The sequence below is a fragment of the Xenopus laevis genome, chromosome 2L (genome assembly GCF_017654675.1).
Source record: "Xenopus laevis strain J_2021 chromosome 2L, Xenopus_laevis_v10.1, whole genome shotgun sequence".
Classification (NCBI taxonomy): domain Eukaryota; kingdom Metazoa; phylum Chordata; class Amphibia; order Anura; family Pipidae; genus Xenopus; species Xenopus laevis.
The window spans coordinates 90,925,507-90,943,023 of NC_054373.1; the positions used below are offsets into that span (position 1 = coordinate 90,925,507).

At 38.0% G+C, this 17,517-nt stretch overlaps 1 protein-coding gene across 4 annotated transcripts in view; it reads left to right on the plus strand.

Annotated features, from left to right (window-relative positions):
* Positions 1 to 12,217, plus strand: part of adgrb2.L (adhesion G protein-coupled receptor B2 L homeolog) — a 251,817-nt gene extending 239,600 nt beyond the window's left edge. For 2 of the 4 annotated variants that reach the window (XM_041582163.1, XM_041582165.1), the window contains 9 exons: positions 1,332 to 1,427; positions 2,362 to 2,533; positions 4,148 to 4,243; positions 4,596 to 4,674; positions 5,117 to 5,754; positions 6,067 to 6,138; positions 6,306 to 6,401; positions 9,524 to 9,583; positions 11,338 to 12,217. In XM_041582163.1, the coding sequence (XP_041438097.1) occupies positions 1,332 to 1,427; positions 2,362 to 2,533; positions 4,148 to 4,243; positions 4,596 to 4,674; positions 5,117 to 5,754; positions 6,067 to 6,138; positions 6,306 to 6,401; positions 9,524 to 9,583; positions 11,338 to 11,499 (1,471 nt within the window). In that variant the 3' untranslated portion in view covers positions 11,500 to 12,217. The remainder of the gene's footprint in view (positions 1 to 1,331; positions 1,428 to 2,361; positions 2,534 to 4,147; positions 4,244 to 4,595; positions 4,675 to 5,116; positions 5,755 to 6,066; positions 6,139 to 6,305; positions 6,402 to 9,523; positions 9,584 to 11,337) is intronic. The other 2 variants (XM_018246749.2, XM_041582164.1) reach the window with 2 other exon arrangements.
* Positions 12,218 to 17,517: the final 5,300 nt, after the last annotated feature.

Below are 17,517 nucleotides of genomic sequence, written 5' to 3' on the forward strand. Positions count from 1 at the left end.
GAAATATTTCTCTACAGACGTGTAAAGTTCAGGGGTATAGTTTCCCTTTAATGCTCGTCTGCTGTTGCTGTATATGTGTTGTGTTTCTGAATGCACGACTGTGCAATGCCTTATGTGTGTGTGTCAGATTGTAAGGATATCTGTCATTTTTCTATGATGTTTTGCATGCATGCGTCTGTGTGTTTTAGGTGTGTATGGAGCAATGTGTGCTTGAGCATAGAAAGTCTGGGTGAATTTTAGAAAAGTCACATTTGAGAATTTTTTTTGTGTGTGAATGGTCATTCACTGGAGAATGACCCCCCCACACACACATAAACACACTATTTACTAATACATAAAAGTGGAATAAATGAATATACCCAATATTGACCCAGAGATAAAACTACTGAAATCTCAGCTGTGAGGAGTCACTAAGAAGATTTCTCTGCAGTGTGAATTTCAGTTTATTTTACTGTAGATGTTGATTGGTAACTCCAAAAAAGTTCACAATTTTTTGATTTTGAAAAAATGGTATTAGGCTTAAACAAGCTGAAATATTTAAATCTTAGTTTAAAAAAAAATATATATATAAATGTGTTATGCCAGGGGTTTCCTTGCCCAAGGAGCTGTGCTATATGTGATTGCAAATGTGCGTCTGTGCCTGCACGGTTCTCTTGTTTCATGGTGCTGTTAGATGAGTTGCTGTACAACTTTGTGAAATATATATATATTGATATATAAGGTATTATTGAGGGTGAGAAACAGGTTGAGGAGTGCTTCTTAGAAAATACAAAGTTCCAGAGCACAAAGATAGGAGCAGTAGAAGAGGTGGTGGGGCCTCCCATTCCTTGTGTTCATTTCATGCTAACCAGGTGCTGCCTTCCTGCCAGTCCAGCGCTGATCTAACACACTGCCTTTTATCTCTTTCTCCCATCCTCGCTGTTATGTCTCTTTCATTTGCACTCCGTTCCTTCTGCTTCTCCCTTCTGTTTCTGAAACCCTCAACCCTACTACTTGTACCACTCCTTTTCCATCCCTCTTTTATCTTCCTTTTATGTGCAATTTTTTTTTTATCGATTTTACCTTTTTGGGTGTAAATTCATGTTGAAAACTGTGGGTGTGTGAATATTTGTAATTCTCATTTTTTTTAATTTTTAATCCATATCCATATAATGTGTGTTTGTTCTACTTTGCCCCTATAAATATATATTTATATATATAAATATATATTTATGTATATGTATACATTCCTTGCTCCCTTGTCTGGCCTTGTCCCCCTGTCTGTCCTTAACCCCTACTGTGGTTCTCCCATCCCTGCATGCCCCCATTCTTGCTGTGGTTTGCTGGTGCAGAGGTGAGACGTCCTGCAGGAACCTGCTGCTGATTTGTTCCACATGTGGAGTGCTGCCCAGCGCGAAACTGTCTGCAGTAACTGCCAGCAACGCTGTGTTAGTCTCTTGTCCTCTCCCCGTGGTTGGGTCTCTGTGCAGAATACACTGCAGTGCTGTGTCACACTTACAATAGAATACATGGATATGCAATATAAATACACAGACATGTTACTATACAGTAAAGCTTTAACATATCTACAAACACACAGACATATTTACATACACAGCTATCAGATATGCATGCTTATCGTTTTACTTTTATGTGTGAGTTCATCTGAATGGGGTTTATAACAAGCCTTTGCTGCACTCATTCAAGTTTCCACTGATCCAGATAAAAGAAGGGAAAGATTTTTTTTTTTCTTTTTGTCACTTTCTCATATTATCAGGTCACTGGGATGAAGGGGTTTTCTTTGTCACTTGTCACCTGCACAGTGTGGTGTGTTCTCTGTAGTAAATGAGTGTGCTGCTCACTGTTCTCTTTTTCATGTCTCCCCCACCTCAGACACCCTCTCACTCTGCAGAGCTCACGGACTGTTTCCTTCCCACCACCCTCATAGTCTGCATGTCACTCTTTGGTGGCCACCACAGGGTGTCCCATCACATTGCACTTTCTTCTAGTACAAGGTTGGGCTGGAGACTGTACATTTCCACTGGGCTTTATTATAAAGAAATCTGCAGAAGTAGCATAACAGGAAATTTGGGTGGAAATAAACTAGGACCAAAACTGGGATTCATAATCTTTTATCTTTCTCTCTTTGCCTATATCTCTTGCATTTCATGTTTGTGTTCATTGTATTGCTCCATCTTTTTCTCTTGCTGCATTGGCAACCCATCTTTTCCAAAACCCTCTGATTCATTTTTCTCCTGCAATTCTCTATCTCTTGCTCCCATTAATTCCTTCCTACACCTTCCTATCACTCTGTGTTATCATTATTACCCTTCTCTTTTTCTGCCTGTTTCTTTGCACCTCGTGTCCACTGCTTCACCACAGGGCATCTCTCTGGAGTTCCTGTGTTGTGCTCCCCCTTCTTGCACTCACCTGGATGTCTGCAGTACTCGCCATGACTGACCGCCGCTCCATCCTCTTCCAAGTTCTCTTTGCTGTGTTCAATTCTGTTCAGGGATGTGTTATCATCACCGTACACTGTTTCCTGCGGCGTGAGGTAAGGATCAATCCACAGCTCTTTACAGAAAGCTCATTTCTAAACACAGCATCTCTATATTGTTCTTATAATATTGTGTAACCATGCTATTCCCAAAAGAGATATTCAGCCTTTCATATGAATATACTAAGCATAACTTTGTTGCCGAAAAAAGGACTTGCCTAACCTGAATTTTGATTTTTTCTATTGAACCTATGAGCCAACCATAAGAGGTTACAATAGGTACTGCAGGTATTGGATCTGTTATCCAGAAAGCTCTAAATTACAGCAAGGCCATCTCCCACAGACTCCATTTTAATCAAATAATTAAAAATTTTGAAACATGTTTCCTTTTTCTCTGCAATAATAAAACGGTACCTTGTACTTCATCCCAACTAAAATAGAATTAATCCTTACTGGAGGGAAAACAATCCTATGGATTTATTTAATGTTTTAATGATTTTTTTTGTAAAAATTAGAGGCACATTTATCAACGGTCGAACTTCGAATTCATGTGAGTTTTCTTTAAACTCCCCTAATTTTTTAAACTACCTGAAAAATTTAATAGAATGTGATTTGATACAAATATCACTAAATTGATCCCATTGACTTATACAGTAATTCAGCAGGTTTTAGGTGACGAATAGTCGAATTTGAGTTTTTAAAGGGCCAGAGTATGATAAATCTCGAAATTTGAATTCAAATTATAACTCAAATCGAGTTTGGATAATTCACAATTCAAATTTGAGTTTTGACCAAAAAAAAAAAAAATCGAAAATTCGAATTAGACTACGACCCTTAATAAATCTGCCCCTTTAAGTATGGGGATCCAAATAACAAAAAGACCCATTATCTGAAAATCTGGATAACGAGTCCCATACCTGTACTGTATAAGGGCCTAACATTATTTAAATGTCAAAATACATTTGTAATAGGTTTGGGATAATCAATTAAAATTCATCATTAGTTTGTGTGTATATTGGTATTTTGCATGATAAATGGAACAGTGGGATGCAGTGGCTTTTATCAATGTTTTGCACTAAAACTTACAAATACAAATAAGTGTTTCTAGATTATTAAGCACAAAAAAAATGTAAATGTAAACATTTGGCATCTAAAAGCTGGTGGGTTCATGTACTGTAGAAGTCAATGGGAGTTCTAGGAAAAATGTCATTGATTTTTTTCAATTTGAGTTGTTCACATTTTTGTGGCAGTTTGTGAAAATGATGAATACAATGTTTGTTTCACATTTATAATCAGTTGAGTTTATGAGCTTGATAAATATGCCTCCCCGTATATGTCTGTACAATGATTTTAATAGTATAGAGCTCAACACATGCCAAGATGTCCCGGAGAAATACTATTCACTATAGTTTGTGTATGTAGTTTGTGTATGTGCATTACAGTGTGGGTCTGAGGTACAAATCAATATTTATTTGAATGTTACAGATACCAACAATAAACTAAATGACCAAGCCAAAAGCAGACTTAAAAGCAGATATTGCAACTGTCCATATACGCTGAAGCAGAAATGTTTTCTTTATAAAGTTGATTTTATGTACAGCAAGGAAACATCCTGAAACCTTTCTTTGCCAGTTCTAATGCCACTGTATGTCCCATGTCTGTGTCCTTAAGGTGCAGGAAGTGGTAAAATGCCAGATAGGTGGGTGTCGCAGTGACGAAAACGAGGACTCTCCAAACTCTTGTAAGAATGGTCAGCTGCAGATAATGGTGAGTATGGGCGGTACACGAGATTGTTCTTTATCAATAAAGATGTTTGCAAAGTCTCTTCTATTGTGCCTGAGATTGGGTTCTGTTCGTCTAACAGATGTACAATACATTATTGAAACAGCCTTCGTTTATTCAATAGATCTTACTTTCTCCAGCTCATTCTGGTTTGTATGTTGCCCCCGCAAATTATGGTCTGCCTTCCACTGTCTCCTGTTATTATTTTTTGCTGATGTTGCCTTCCTTCTTCATGTTTTGTATTACACCACAGTTTAGATCTGTCTAGAGTTCTCTCTTCATCCGCTTATTTTCCTATTTTGTCGCTCATTTCATCATGCCCCTCTTGTTTTTATAGACAGATTTTGAAAAAGATGTGGACCTGGCTTGTCAGTCTGAGCAAAAGGCTTCATGGTACACTGCACATGGAGAAACTGGTAAGAACATGCTCAGCATGAGGTGTTTCTGCACAGATACGTTGTTATTGCTGCAGACAAATTGGATCAGCTTAATCCTATAAAGGAAGTTGAGCTTGCAGATGTGCAAGAGAAGTTTCTTTACTTGCTCTTAACACGGGAAATCAAATCAGAGGTATGAGATAAAAATGGCAGAGGTGGGGATTCTCGGCAGACCTGGAATTTGTAAAAAGTGCTGTTATCAATAGGAAAGCAAGAACATAGCAAAATTTGTGCAGAAATGAGCAGAAAGGTTTAAAATGAGTGCAATGTAACACTGCTGGTGGGATAGTGGGCACGGGGCTAAAGGCAACTCAGATAAATTGTAGTGTAAATTGTGTATAATGAAGATACTTATGAAGTACCAAAGAAGACATATTAGGAGGTATAAATGTCTCTAAACTGACCACTTTTTTTCTTGCAGTCCTTTTTAAAGAACTGAACACATGCCACCCCTCTAGTTTGACAGGAGCCCTGTCTCGCATTTCTCTAGATGATGAAGATGATCTTAAGATGCATAAAGGTAGTGATGGACTCAGTTTCTCACACCTCCCTGGAAACATATCTTCACCAGGGGGTATTCTTCTCCAGGTGCCTAAAATTACCCATAACCCAGTAAATGAGCTCAACGATCCACTTCCCAAGAAAGAGATCAACCTTGAGCGTGGCCCTCTATACATAAGTCCGGAAGGAAACTGCTGGCCTATGGATTTTGGAGATGGCCAACAGGAGCCATCACTGGAGAGTGAGTACATGGTGCTTCCCAGACGAACTTTAAGTCTCAAACCATTTGGTCGGGAGCATGGCAAGCTTAATGTCAAGCTGGCAGATCTAAGCAAGGGACGTCAACAAGGGGAGTCAGAAGTGTATCCCAATTTTCTGTCTGTGGACCACATCAATGTAAACCTCACCCCACCCTTTGTGCCCAGTCAGCAGCAGTATGGCTTGCCATTTAAGCAGCCTCCATCTGTCCGTCAGATCCTAGCATCAGAGATGAATGAGCGCAGTCGCACCATGCCACGAACAGTGCCTGGTCCATCTCTTACTGCTGGTTCTCTAGAGGTGAGTTGTAAAAAGCAACGCTGTGATTATTTTATGTGAGTAGTCTGTAATGTGCTTCTTTATATTGAAGTCTTTGATTCTGCTTTCCCTGTTCAGTTTCTCTGTCTCCCCAGTTGTTTTTATTTGCTCCTATTACTGTATGCCTCTCCTTTCCTGTCACCCCCCCATAAACTCACCTCATGTTCCTGTCAATCTTATTCTTCTTTTTTGCACATTCCTTTTTCTGTGTCTGTACATTCATGGCAGCTCTTCTGCCTTCTCTCAATCCATCTTCTTCCCTCCTTCCTTCTTTCTCTCTTCCTTCTTACATAGAAACTACACCAACCTGTACCTGTGTTTCTCCCTCAGCGGAAGCGATTGAGATATTCAGATTTGGATTTTGAGGTGAGCTCTTTTTCACAAATTTACCCCAAAGTTTGCAAATTTGGTCTCTCTTCTCCACACTGCATGGTGGTAGATAATTCTCTCTCTTGGACTGGTTGCATGAATGGTGGTGGGATGGCTTTATGGTGTAAGTGTGGGGTGCTAACTCCCCAGGTGATCTTTTGCAGAAAGTGATGCACACCAGAAAAAGACATTCAGAGCTTTATCATGAACTAAATCGCAAGTTTCATACCCTGGAGAGATATCGGGATGCCAATTCAAAGGTACTTGCCATTTCTTTATTTTAGATCAACTCTCTCCTGTCTTTCTTTGTCAAACTAATTGTTGTTTGTACAGTTTCTACCTTTGTCTGCATTCTCATTTTACACAATGATTTCTATTAAATGGACTAGCATTTCAGTACAGTCAACTCTTTGGTATCTCTTTCAAACTTATTTCTGTACATGAATACTTAGTGGGAAAGATGGCCCAATGGCCAAAGGATCTTGGAATAGGCAAGGTGACTTTGGGGCACATTTACTATGGGTCGAATATCGAGGGTTAATTAACCCTCGATATTAGACTGTCGAAGTTAAATCCTTTGACTTTGAATATCGAATTCGAAGGATTTAGCGAAATTCGTTCGATCATTTGATCGAATGATGAAATCCTTCGAATCAAACGATTCGAAGGATTTTAATGCATCGATCGAACGATTTTCCTTCGATCACAAATTGGCTAGAAAGCCTATGCGGACCTTCCCCATAGGCTAACATTGAGGTTCGTAGGCTTTAGGTGGCGGAGTAGGGGGTCAAATTTTTTTTAAAGAGACAGTACTTCGACTATCGAATGGACGAATAGTCTAACGATTTTTAGTTCGAATCGTTTGATTCTAAGTCGTAGTCGAAGGTCGAAGTACCCAATTTGATGGTCGAAGTAGCCAAAAAAATACTTGAAATTCAAAGTATTTTTTATTCTATTCCTTCACTCGAGCTACGTAAATGTGCCCCTTAGTGTTCATTATACTCATTTTATTTAGAAATCAGAAGTTTTTTATTAAGTAGGCACAGAGCTGACAGCAACTGGCAGGATCTACATAGAATGTCCTACAGATATGGGACCAATGTGACACCAAACCACAGATAAACTGGAATACTGCAGTCTTCAATCAATTCCTAATCCAGGCTCCATAGGGCACTGCTTGGCGTAATGTTGATTCATATATCTCTCTTCCGTTGTGAAAGATTGTTCCTTTACCTTAAGTGAATTTGAAGAGTTGCAGGACCCATTGTTTCAGTTGCTTTCCATTTCAATGTCTTTTACACACTTTTATCAAGGGTCGAATTTAGAATTCATATGTTTTTTTTAAACTCCCTTAAATTCGAATGATTTCTAAATTTGACTTGGTGAAATGTATTAATAAAATCGAATTATTAAAACTCGGACGAATTTAAACATCCCGTAGATTCTACGAATTGGATTTGAATTTGATCAAACTGGATTCAAGTTTTTTCTCTGAAAAAAACTCGAATGTCAGGAAGGCTGCAAACATCTCCAAATTGATCCCTGGACCTCTCCCATTGACTTAAACAGTAATTTGGCAGGTTTCAGGTGGCAAATAGTCGAATTTGAATTCTTAAAGGGCCAGAGTATGATAAATCTTGAAAATTTCATTCAATTTTTTTAAAAAAACTCGAATTGAGTTTGAATAATTCCCTAGCCGAATTTGACCATAAAAATTTTTTTAATTCAATTCTAATTTTTATTTCAACCCTTAATAAATCTGCCCCATAGAGTACATCTCTCTTAAATTGTATGTATCCACTGTATTTTCACATTGTTCCCCTTAGAAGTTTGATGTTTTTTAATTCTTCTGTTGTAAGCACCTCCCTTGGCTATAGGTGTGAAGCCACAGACAAGCCATGAGCAAGAAATGCAGCAGGGATGAGACTGCCAAACTAAAAGGGGTTCATTCAGAAAACAGGATAGCACTGATGCCTTTAAGGCCTGTAGCAAGATTTCTGATCCAATTACAAATTAATTTAACCCTGTATATCTAGTAAGACATGGTGCAGCAATCTACACCTAATTATATACAGCATCTACAGCAGCGCTAGTTGGATCTCTTGCCCATCCAGCACCCTGTATTAGGTAATGTGGTTTTGTGTAATTTTTATGTCAGTTGTTAAAACTGGCATAGACAAGGAGATGATCATTTGCTTCCTTAAAGGGTATTTAGACCTTTAATTTTCCCTACCAGACATCATCTCTCAGTTTGTCCAACATTTTATTAACAGAACGGTTTGACACAGTTTTTCTAAGGAAGCCTCATATTCCGATACTGTATACAACAATCTACTTGTAATGCCTGATGGGATAGGCTAATTGGTATTTTCTTATATTCTTGCATACGTTCGTGGTGCTTTCGGTTGACTATATGATCAGTATAAACCACACCAACATGTATTGCAATAATTACAACTAAAGGGGTGGTTCACCTTTAAGTTAACTTTAAGTATGTTATAGATGGCTAAAGGGACCATAGACTGTAAGATACACTCTTAGGCAAGGTCGCCAAATGAGTGAATCTTTCCCCAGAGAGGTCCACCTTGGGCGGGCAATATTGTGGTAATACAATCATAACAATGAAGGGGATATGAAAAGTCAGAGTGAGGACCGAACCAATGATCTGATGCTTTCCTCTATACGACAAAATATCAAGCTTGCCTGACCGAGGTCTGGACAATTTTTGGCCTGGTATCAATCAGGGAGGCCTGTCGGAGGGCCGCATACGCAGGCAGATAAGCTGCTGAATCAGTCTAAAGGACCCGGATCGGCAGCTTAAATTTGCCCGAGTATGGCCACCTTAAGTCTAAACTTAAAAAAATAGGTCCATCCAAAGTCAATGACGTCAAATTGTCTTCGCAGTTTTGCAAATTAATTTGCTTGCAGCAAAATGCAGAAATTCCTGTCTGATGATTTTACTCGCCAATCACTACATATTGCTTCTTAGCTTCATAAAACTAATTTTAACTTTGTACTGCAGACCTGAGCAGGAGTTATTGAGAAGGCCACAGGAGACTGGGGCACAACATTACATCCAATGAATGGCAGACTTGTTCATTTGATATGCTTCAATGTTAACAGCCACAAAAAAGAGAAGAAAATGTATAATTTTAGTAATTCGCAGTTCATATTTATTTAATGGTGGGCCATTCTTTTCTTCTTTCAGGATCCATGTAAACAGCTGTAATTACAGACTGAAAACTTGAAAGTGTTTCTGAAACCGTTATTTTTGGTTACAGCATAAGCACTTGGAGCCCTTAAATCACTTATTAAACTTTGTCTTAAACTGAGTTGAACTGAAAGACAATTTTATATCTTTCTTGGTGTTTCTGAATTATAGAAAGATAAGCGCTGGAGTATATCTTCAGGAGGAGGAGGAGTGGAGAGAACCTCAGCTAGCGTGAGTAAATCTTGGGAGTAAGATGTATGGAAGACACTGTGATTTGTTGTGTGTGTTTAATCACATATGTACACAATGCCAGGCATATGTTTTACCTCCAGATATTTACATTATTTCTGGCAAGAAGGTAACTAATATAAGTGCTAAATGCACCAATGCAATTAGAGGATTTTACTGCTGCTGTATTTACCTATTCAGTGGTGTGAGCTGAACCTTTGTCCTTTATATCTCTTGGCAGCCGTGGTATTTACTGTAGTTCAAGCACATCATTAGTCACAACCTTACTCACTTATGCCAACTGCTGTTGAGTACATCTAAAAGGTAAATGCTGTAGGGCAGGAGCTAGGATTTTTTTGCATTTAGCAGATTGGACATACTCTGGACCGGCTTTATAGGATGGGGAAAATATGAAAAAAGAACCCTTAAAGGGATACGGACATAAGAAATTAAACCTTTTTTCTATCATAAAATCGTCTTTGTATGCTTAGGCTTTATAATTTTGCCAAAAATGTATTTCCCAATGCTTTTACATTACCTATCTGATTCCCCATAATTAGCGATGAGGTGGGCAGCCCTATTTGTGCAGCAGTAGTTCATTAGCAATAGAAACTCAGCAGTCAGCTTTAAGAACTTCAATAACAATTACTTACAAAAGCAGATCCATCAGCAAAAAACATGACCTATAGGAAAGTTTTAATGTACAGTACATTCATATTTTGAAGAGTTGATCTCAGAAGAGTAGTTTTCAAAAAATGTAAATGTTACTATATTTTCATAATGAGCATGAATCCTGTTTAACTTCCTTCTTATTCACTGTGAAGAGTCGTGTACTGTAGGTGAAGAGAATATTAATTCATTGATAGGGTAAGGGTAGTTAAGTGCTGTAAATATTAGACTTTTTTTATCTGACTTAGACTACCAATGCATATGGTAATACAGATATGGTACCTGTTATCCAGAATGTATGGAACCTGGAATTTTACAGATAAGGGGTCTTTCTGTAACTTGGATCTCCATACCGTAATGCTACTAACACATCATTAAAACAAATAAACCCAATAAGATTGTTTTACCTCCAAGAAGGATTAAGTACAATCTACTGTTTTAGTATTACAGAGAAAAAGGAAGTAATCAAAAATAAATTGATGAAAATGGAGTCTATGAGAGATGGACTTCCCATAATTCAGAGCTTTCTAGATAATGGGTTTCCAGATAACAGATCCCATACCTGTATCAGTTCGATTTCATCGACTTAAATTAATGAAAGCTGTTTTATTCATCAGTGTTTATGGAGCCAAGATAACAGAGTTTAAAGGAGAACCGTGAAAAGCCATTTATCGTATGACATGTTTAGATGTAGATTAATTCACTGAATTCAACAAAAGACTTGGAATAATACAGTACTTTATATGAATATATTCACTTTTGAGTAACAATTGAAGCGTATGTCCATCACTTCACATTTCTTTAACATTTCTAAGCTATATGTAGAATATATTATTGATTTATGTGCAGCAAGACTATTATTATGTGAAGCAAACAGATGCTTATTTGTAGTAGTAAGTTGGCGTTTTCTGGATAACAGGTTTTAAAATAATGGATCCCATGCCTGCATTGCTGGTGGTTATGCAACAGTGTCAACATGTACTTTCTTGTTAACAAAAAACAAAACATGATTGTAGACATTATTGTAACATAGCACTCGTTTTAGAAAACTGATGTCAGCTTTCTGTTATTTTTTTGTTGGCCCTTAGGAGAAGACTAGCCCAGCAGGCCCCCATCAGAAAGTTTGGGATAGCTACAGAGCACGGTCTTCACAGATCCATGACAGACTGGGCCTGCACTGCGTGGATTGGAATCAGCCTCCACGTGTTTCTATGGATGTGTCAGATGGAGACTATCAAACTGAAGTATAGAGTAGCAATTGAGATGTTTTTCTCACTTCTTGGACAGCCATGGGAACTCTCACATCAGAGAAAAAGGCGTATTGTCTTCTGAGCTGTAGCTCACTGAGGGTTACACTTGTCTTTCCAAGATGGAAGTGTGCTGGGGCACACTTGAAATATGCGTACATTTTTGCTGTTTTGGACAAGAAGGAAAACCAGCATTACGTGATGCCCAGTAATTTCGCTAAAGTGTTCTAAGTGAGACTAATGTTCATAAACTGGATTTATTGCTTTGTAGAGACGCAGCTCCTCTGTTTGGATCTGTAAATTGAGGATCTTGGATCAACGTTCCTGTTTTCTGTATCAAAGAGGCTAGTGCAAGAAGCTGCAGATGCACATGCACACACACATACATTCTATCCATGTCACACAACCTTCTTTGTCCTGTTTCCTGGACATTGCTTGTCAAGTGACCATTTCCTTCCAGTTTATTTGCCTCCCCTCATTTCTCCAGCCCCTCTTGCTCCTGGGTGGGATTGAAGAGCCTTGCCTTGTCTTCACAGACTTCTAAAAAAAAAAAAAAAGCTCACCAAGATTAGATTGTAACTAATCTCTCCAATTGCTCCCTGAGTGTTTCTGGATATAAGGTGGGGGGCAAGGGGTTTTGGTGGCACTGGGTTTTAAAACAAAATGCCTACAGTTTGTTTAAAAAGGAGAAAAAAAATAAAAAAATCTTTTGAAACATGAATAGAGGTAAGTTTTATTTATTTATTGAATCATAATCAGAATGATGCAATACTGCATTCCTTATGTTGAACACTGACCAGCAGTGTCGCATTGTAGTAAATATACTTGGCTAAGTACAGTGCAACATCACTCACCCTAGCCTCAATCATAGTAAACGTTAGACCATCATGGACCAGCCTGCACTCCATCTATAGATCTTATTATTCTATATCATTGAAGTACATCAAGCAAGACCGCTACATTTCTAATCGGAATTGGTTTACATCTATTACCTTGTTTGTATGTTTACGATTGTAGGCGATGGCTTCTCATTGTAACAGATCTAATGAAGACATATTGTAGCATGATGTATGTATGTGCATTTCTGTGTAGCCAGTGACTAATACGTTTTCTGGTATAATTACTCTTCTGCTCTGTTGTTACATGGAGGCTCATTTAAGTATAGTGGCAGCTTTTGCTTTTCCCCTGCGCCTAAAACCACTTTTGTTAAAGGTACTTGTGTCCATATGTACTCTGCAATTATACATTCCATTGATCAGGCCACTAAATCCTCACATTTTCCAGCAGAATTACTACAGGAATATAAAAGTGATAGCATAGACTTAAAGCAAACCCAAAGAACTCATCCTGGTTCCATGGTTGGAGTGACATTTACAGACCAGTACTGTATACGTGCAATTAACTTGCCATTTAAGGCCCACTATATGTTCAGTGGTTGAGTACATGGAATACTTGCGCAAATATAGACATACTGTAGGTATTTTTCTGTAGAGAAAGGGGAAACCAGAAAATTATTCCTGATATAGAGAGCGAAATGTAATTTTACAACTGGGCACACTATGATATACAATGCTCCACTGGCCTCTAAGCTAAGGGCATTGACTCCCATCCAGTCCTTCCTTTACTGACATGCAGAGTGTCGGCCGGTGTGCAGCTACACTGAGTGGGTTTTGGCTAAAAAATAGGTGTTTGATATCTGAAGTTCAATAAGTATACAGGATTTTTATATCCAAAATTAAACTGCCACTTTCCTAGATCTCTTGATTCCTAGATATCATTTTGGGTGTGTATGCTTTTATCAGTTTCCTAAGTGGTCACTAGTAAAACAGTGGTGCCTGAGTGTGTTCAATGAATGATCTGCTATACTCACGGGTGACTGATTTCACAATGATTAGTCTACAAGGCAAAGGCTGGTACAGTACAGTTCCTATAGATAAACTGTGAATTATATGATTATTAAATCAAAGTTAGGTTCTGTTGGAAGCAAGTGAGAATGTGTTTTGCCACAAAAAGGTCCTAAATGTTGTGCCTGTCTCTCCCAGCAGCACCTGACCTCCAATGGCCTGATCTGTACCCTCTGTGTGTGTTCAAGCGTACGTGCATTTGACCTTAAGGTGCTGAAAGACCCCAAAATAGATCAGATTCAATTGCGAAAATAAAAGCATTATTTGGTTCAGTACAGCCACTAATATTTTGTCATTGCAGCATCAGTTCTGTCCGTTACTGTAAAAGAAGCTGTGAAAATGAATGTGATGTGTGACAAGTTGACTTTCCGTGAGATACCTCAAAATAGTGGCGCTGAGGTGAAAGGCTATGATTTGAACTGATGGCTTTGCACCTTGTGAGAGGAAAAATCTTGGCTCTGTATTGTGGGAGATTGAAACAAAGAGGTAGAAGAATTAAGATGTTCTCGAAAATGTTCTCGGAATCATTTGTCTTCATGTCTGTCACATACACCTGGCATGGTACAGACTATAAAATGTGCTGAAGCCGTGGGATTTGCATTGTCCCTGGCATATGGTCATACCCTGATTTATATTTAAAGAGCAGAAATAGACAACAGGTAAAAGTACAGTCTAACAGTTTCTCTTTTACCTTTGCTCATTTTTATACCCCTAACTCGCCTGTTTGGTTAATGTATCTACTCCAGCCATTTGCGATTGCTGTTTAGGCCTCTACCATGCCTGCTGGAACCTTTGTAAAGAAATATGCATTTTGGTCTCTTCGGCTCTTTCTTCATTGGAGAGTGACTTTTACTTTTTTAAAATTGGCTTAGTTTCTATTTGCTGCTGCATTCCAAATTTGTGGGAATAGCTTCAATCTCTCTGTTTTCGATCTAAAGCATAATGTAGCAATATCCATCAGTTTTTGAAAATATTGTTGCTGAATACACGATCAATGCCAACAAAACATTTTTATTTGTACCATAAATCTTGGCGTTCATTGATTGAAACGGGTGTTTAATACAAAAAAAGATTCCTTCAGTGGCTCCGTAACTGTGTGGTCCAGCTGGAGATCTGTAAAGGTAGGCTTTGATGGTTGATTGTTGATTATTTTATGCCCACAATATCCCATATAACTATAGGAAAGTGACTGTTATGACCATGGTTTTATATACAGGTATGGAACCTGTTGTATGGAAACTCTGAATTAGAGGGAAGGCTGTCTTCCATAGACTCCATTTTATTCAAATAATTTCCTTTATCTCTGTAATAATAAAACAGTACCTTGGTCTGAACTAAGATATAATTAATCCTTATTGGACACAAAATCAGCCTATTGGGTGTATTTAATGTTTGAATGATTTTCTAGTAGACTTAAAGGAAAACTATACCCCCAAAATGAATACTTAAGCAACAGATAGTTTATATCAAATTGAATGACATATTAAAGAATCTTACCAAACTGGAATATATTTACATAAATATTGCCCTTTTACATCTCTTGCCTTGAACCACCATTTCATGACTCTATCTGTGCTGCCTCAGAGATCCCCTGACCAGAAATACTACAAAACTAACTGTAACAGGAAGAAGTGAGGAAGCAAAAGGCTGAACTCTGTCTGTTAATTGGCTCATGTGACCTTGCATGTGGTTTGTATGTGTGCACAGTGAATCTTACGATCTCAGGGGGCGGCCCTTATTTTTTAAAATGGCAATTTTCTATTTATGATCACCCAATGGCACATACTACTAAAAAAGTATATTATTATGATAATGGTTCATTTACATGAAGCAGGGTTTTACACATGAGCTGTTTTACTCAGTATCTTTTAATAGAGACCTACATTGTTTGGGGGGTATAGTTTTCCTTTAAGGTGTGAAGATCCAAATTACAGAAAGATCTCCAGAAAACCCCAGGTCCAGAGAATTCTGGATAACAGGTTCCATATCTGTACCTGTAACCTAGTTATAATGTGAAGGGACCAAATATTGGAACACAAAGGGTAAGCCTTATAATGTTATAATCACTTTACATTTTTTTCAGCGTAATAATTATTAAATGTGAATCTGTATGCCTTCCGATAAAAATAGCAGTCTACAGTATTAGAGTGGGATTTTGTCTTCTAGGTAGATGTTAATGAACAAGAAAAATTCAGTGATTTTCTACCCAGAAGGACCGTGAATACTAATGTTTAGAATTCTACAGCAAGGAGATGCCATAGGCAAATGTCACACAAGGAGATAAAGGTGCACAGGGGACAGTAACAAGTATTCGGCTGAGAAAGCACATTCAAAACACTAAGGGGCACATTTATTACATTTTTCTGGTCTGGCTTTTTCTCTCAAAAAATCCGAAAAAGTTGCGGGGAGAAAAGTGCAATTTTTTCGGGATTTATTATGCGACAAAACTGCGAAATATCTCAATCCTAAAATACTCCAGCTAAAACCTGTCCAGGACATGTAGAAGTCAATGTCAGATGTCCTTTTTAGAAGATGTTTCTTGCCTTCATGATCTTCAAAGGTTTTGGCCATTTTGAATTTTGCTTAGGAAAACTCAGATTGATTTCTACATGAACTCACAAGCTTTTAGATGCCGAAGTTTTATTACCAAATATTTGTGTTTTTGAAAATATGACTTGAATTTGTGAGTTTTTGTGAAAAATTTTTTTATTGTGGCAAAAATCACCTCCCTAGTGTTGTAGCTGTTTTTTTCTTGAGGGGGCTTCCCCTAAAAGATCTAATTTTGACAGCATTCACTTGTCGCCACCTGGTAGCATTTTATGTTTAAAAGCAAACATCGTATTGGTTGCTAGGGGTTTATACAGGCCATGTAGGGCTGTGATGGATAAAACCTTAAAGCTATCACTAGATTATATTAGAATTAAGATGCAGAATATCAGCATAAGCAAAGATATAATTCTAAAGTATCAAAACTATATACAGGTATAGGATCTGTTATTGGGAAACTCGTTATCCAAAAAGACAGAAATTATGGGAAGCCCATCTCCTAGAGACTCCATTTTAATAATATAATTCACGTTTTTAAAAATAATTTTTTAGTCTAGGTCTTAAAGGACAAGGAAAGTGAAACTAAAGGAGTAGGCTAGAAATGTTGTACATTATGTTTTGTGCTTCTCTACCAGCCCAAGGCAACCACAGCCGTTTATCAGGTAAGATCTGTGTCTCCAAAGATGCCCCAGTAGCTCCCCATCTTCTTTTCTGCTGATTCACTGCACATGCTCTGTGCTGCTATAAGTTACTGAGCTCAGGGACCGACTAAAAATATACAGTACACATATAATATGTGTCACAGTATAAGGCTGATTGGTAATTAATATGGATAATTACTACATGGCAGCACAGAAACCAGTGTAACTAGCATCAGAATTTAATAATCAGCGCTGTAGCATCATCTTATATTACAGGACAACCTCATTTTCTGCTTGATAATTTGCGACGACCCCTAAGCTTAGCTTCTCAACAGCTGCTCAGAGCACATTGAGCATGTGAGTGTCGCAGACACTTTCCAAGATGGTGACCCCCTGTGACAAGTATGAAGTCCTGGATAATTTCTGCTATTGACAAGCTGAAACCTTAGGCTGGTGCAAAGTTTAGTATATAAAACATGGCATGTTTAGCCCTATTCATTTTTAGGGTTTAGTTCTCCTTTAAGATATGAATATCCATAGCATTCTGAATAAAAAGTCCCATACCTGTATTATATAATGATCTACTGTACTCCGGTATGAAATGATTGTTTTATCACTGAGATGTATGCACTTCTACAGAGATATCGGAGCACTAACTAACACATACTGATCAGTGGATCAATCTATGTACTGACAGGTGAGCAGGAGATGAATGTTACTGGTTCATTGTGTATGTAGTTTAATGGGGACATTGTTATAAAGATTTTCCCAACTATAGTCAGGTGATCCTACTGGTGTCTAATAAAAGGGCAGCCAAGTTTGGGAGTTTTACTTTGAAAGCGGCTAGTAAGTAAACTGTATAATAGAATTCTTAATGAATCAGATGAAAATTGAGCATAGGACTGGCCAGTTATGGGATGACTTTGACA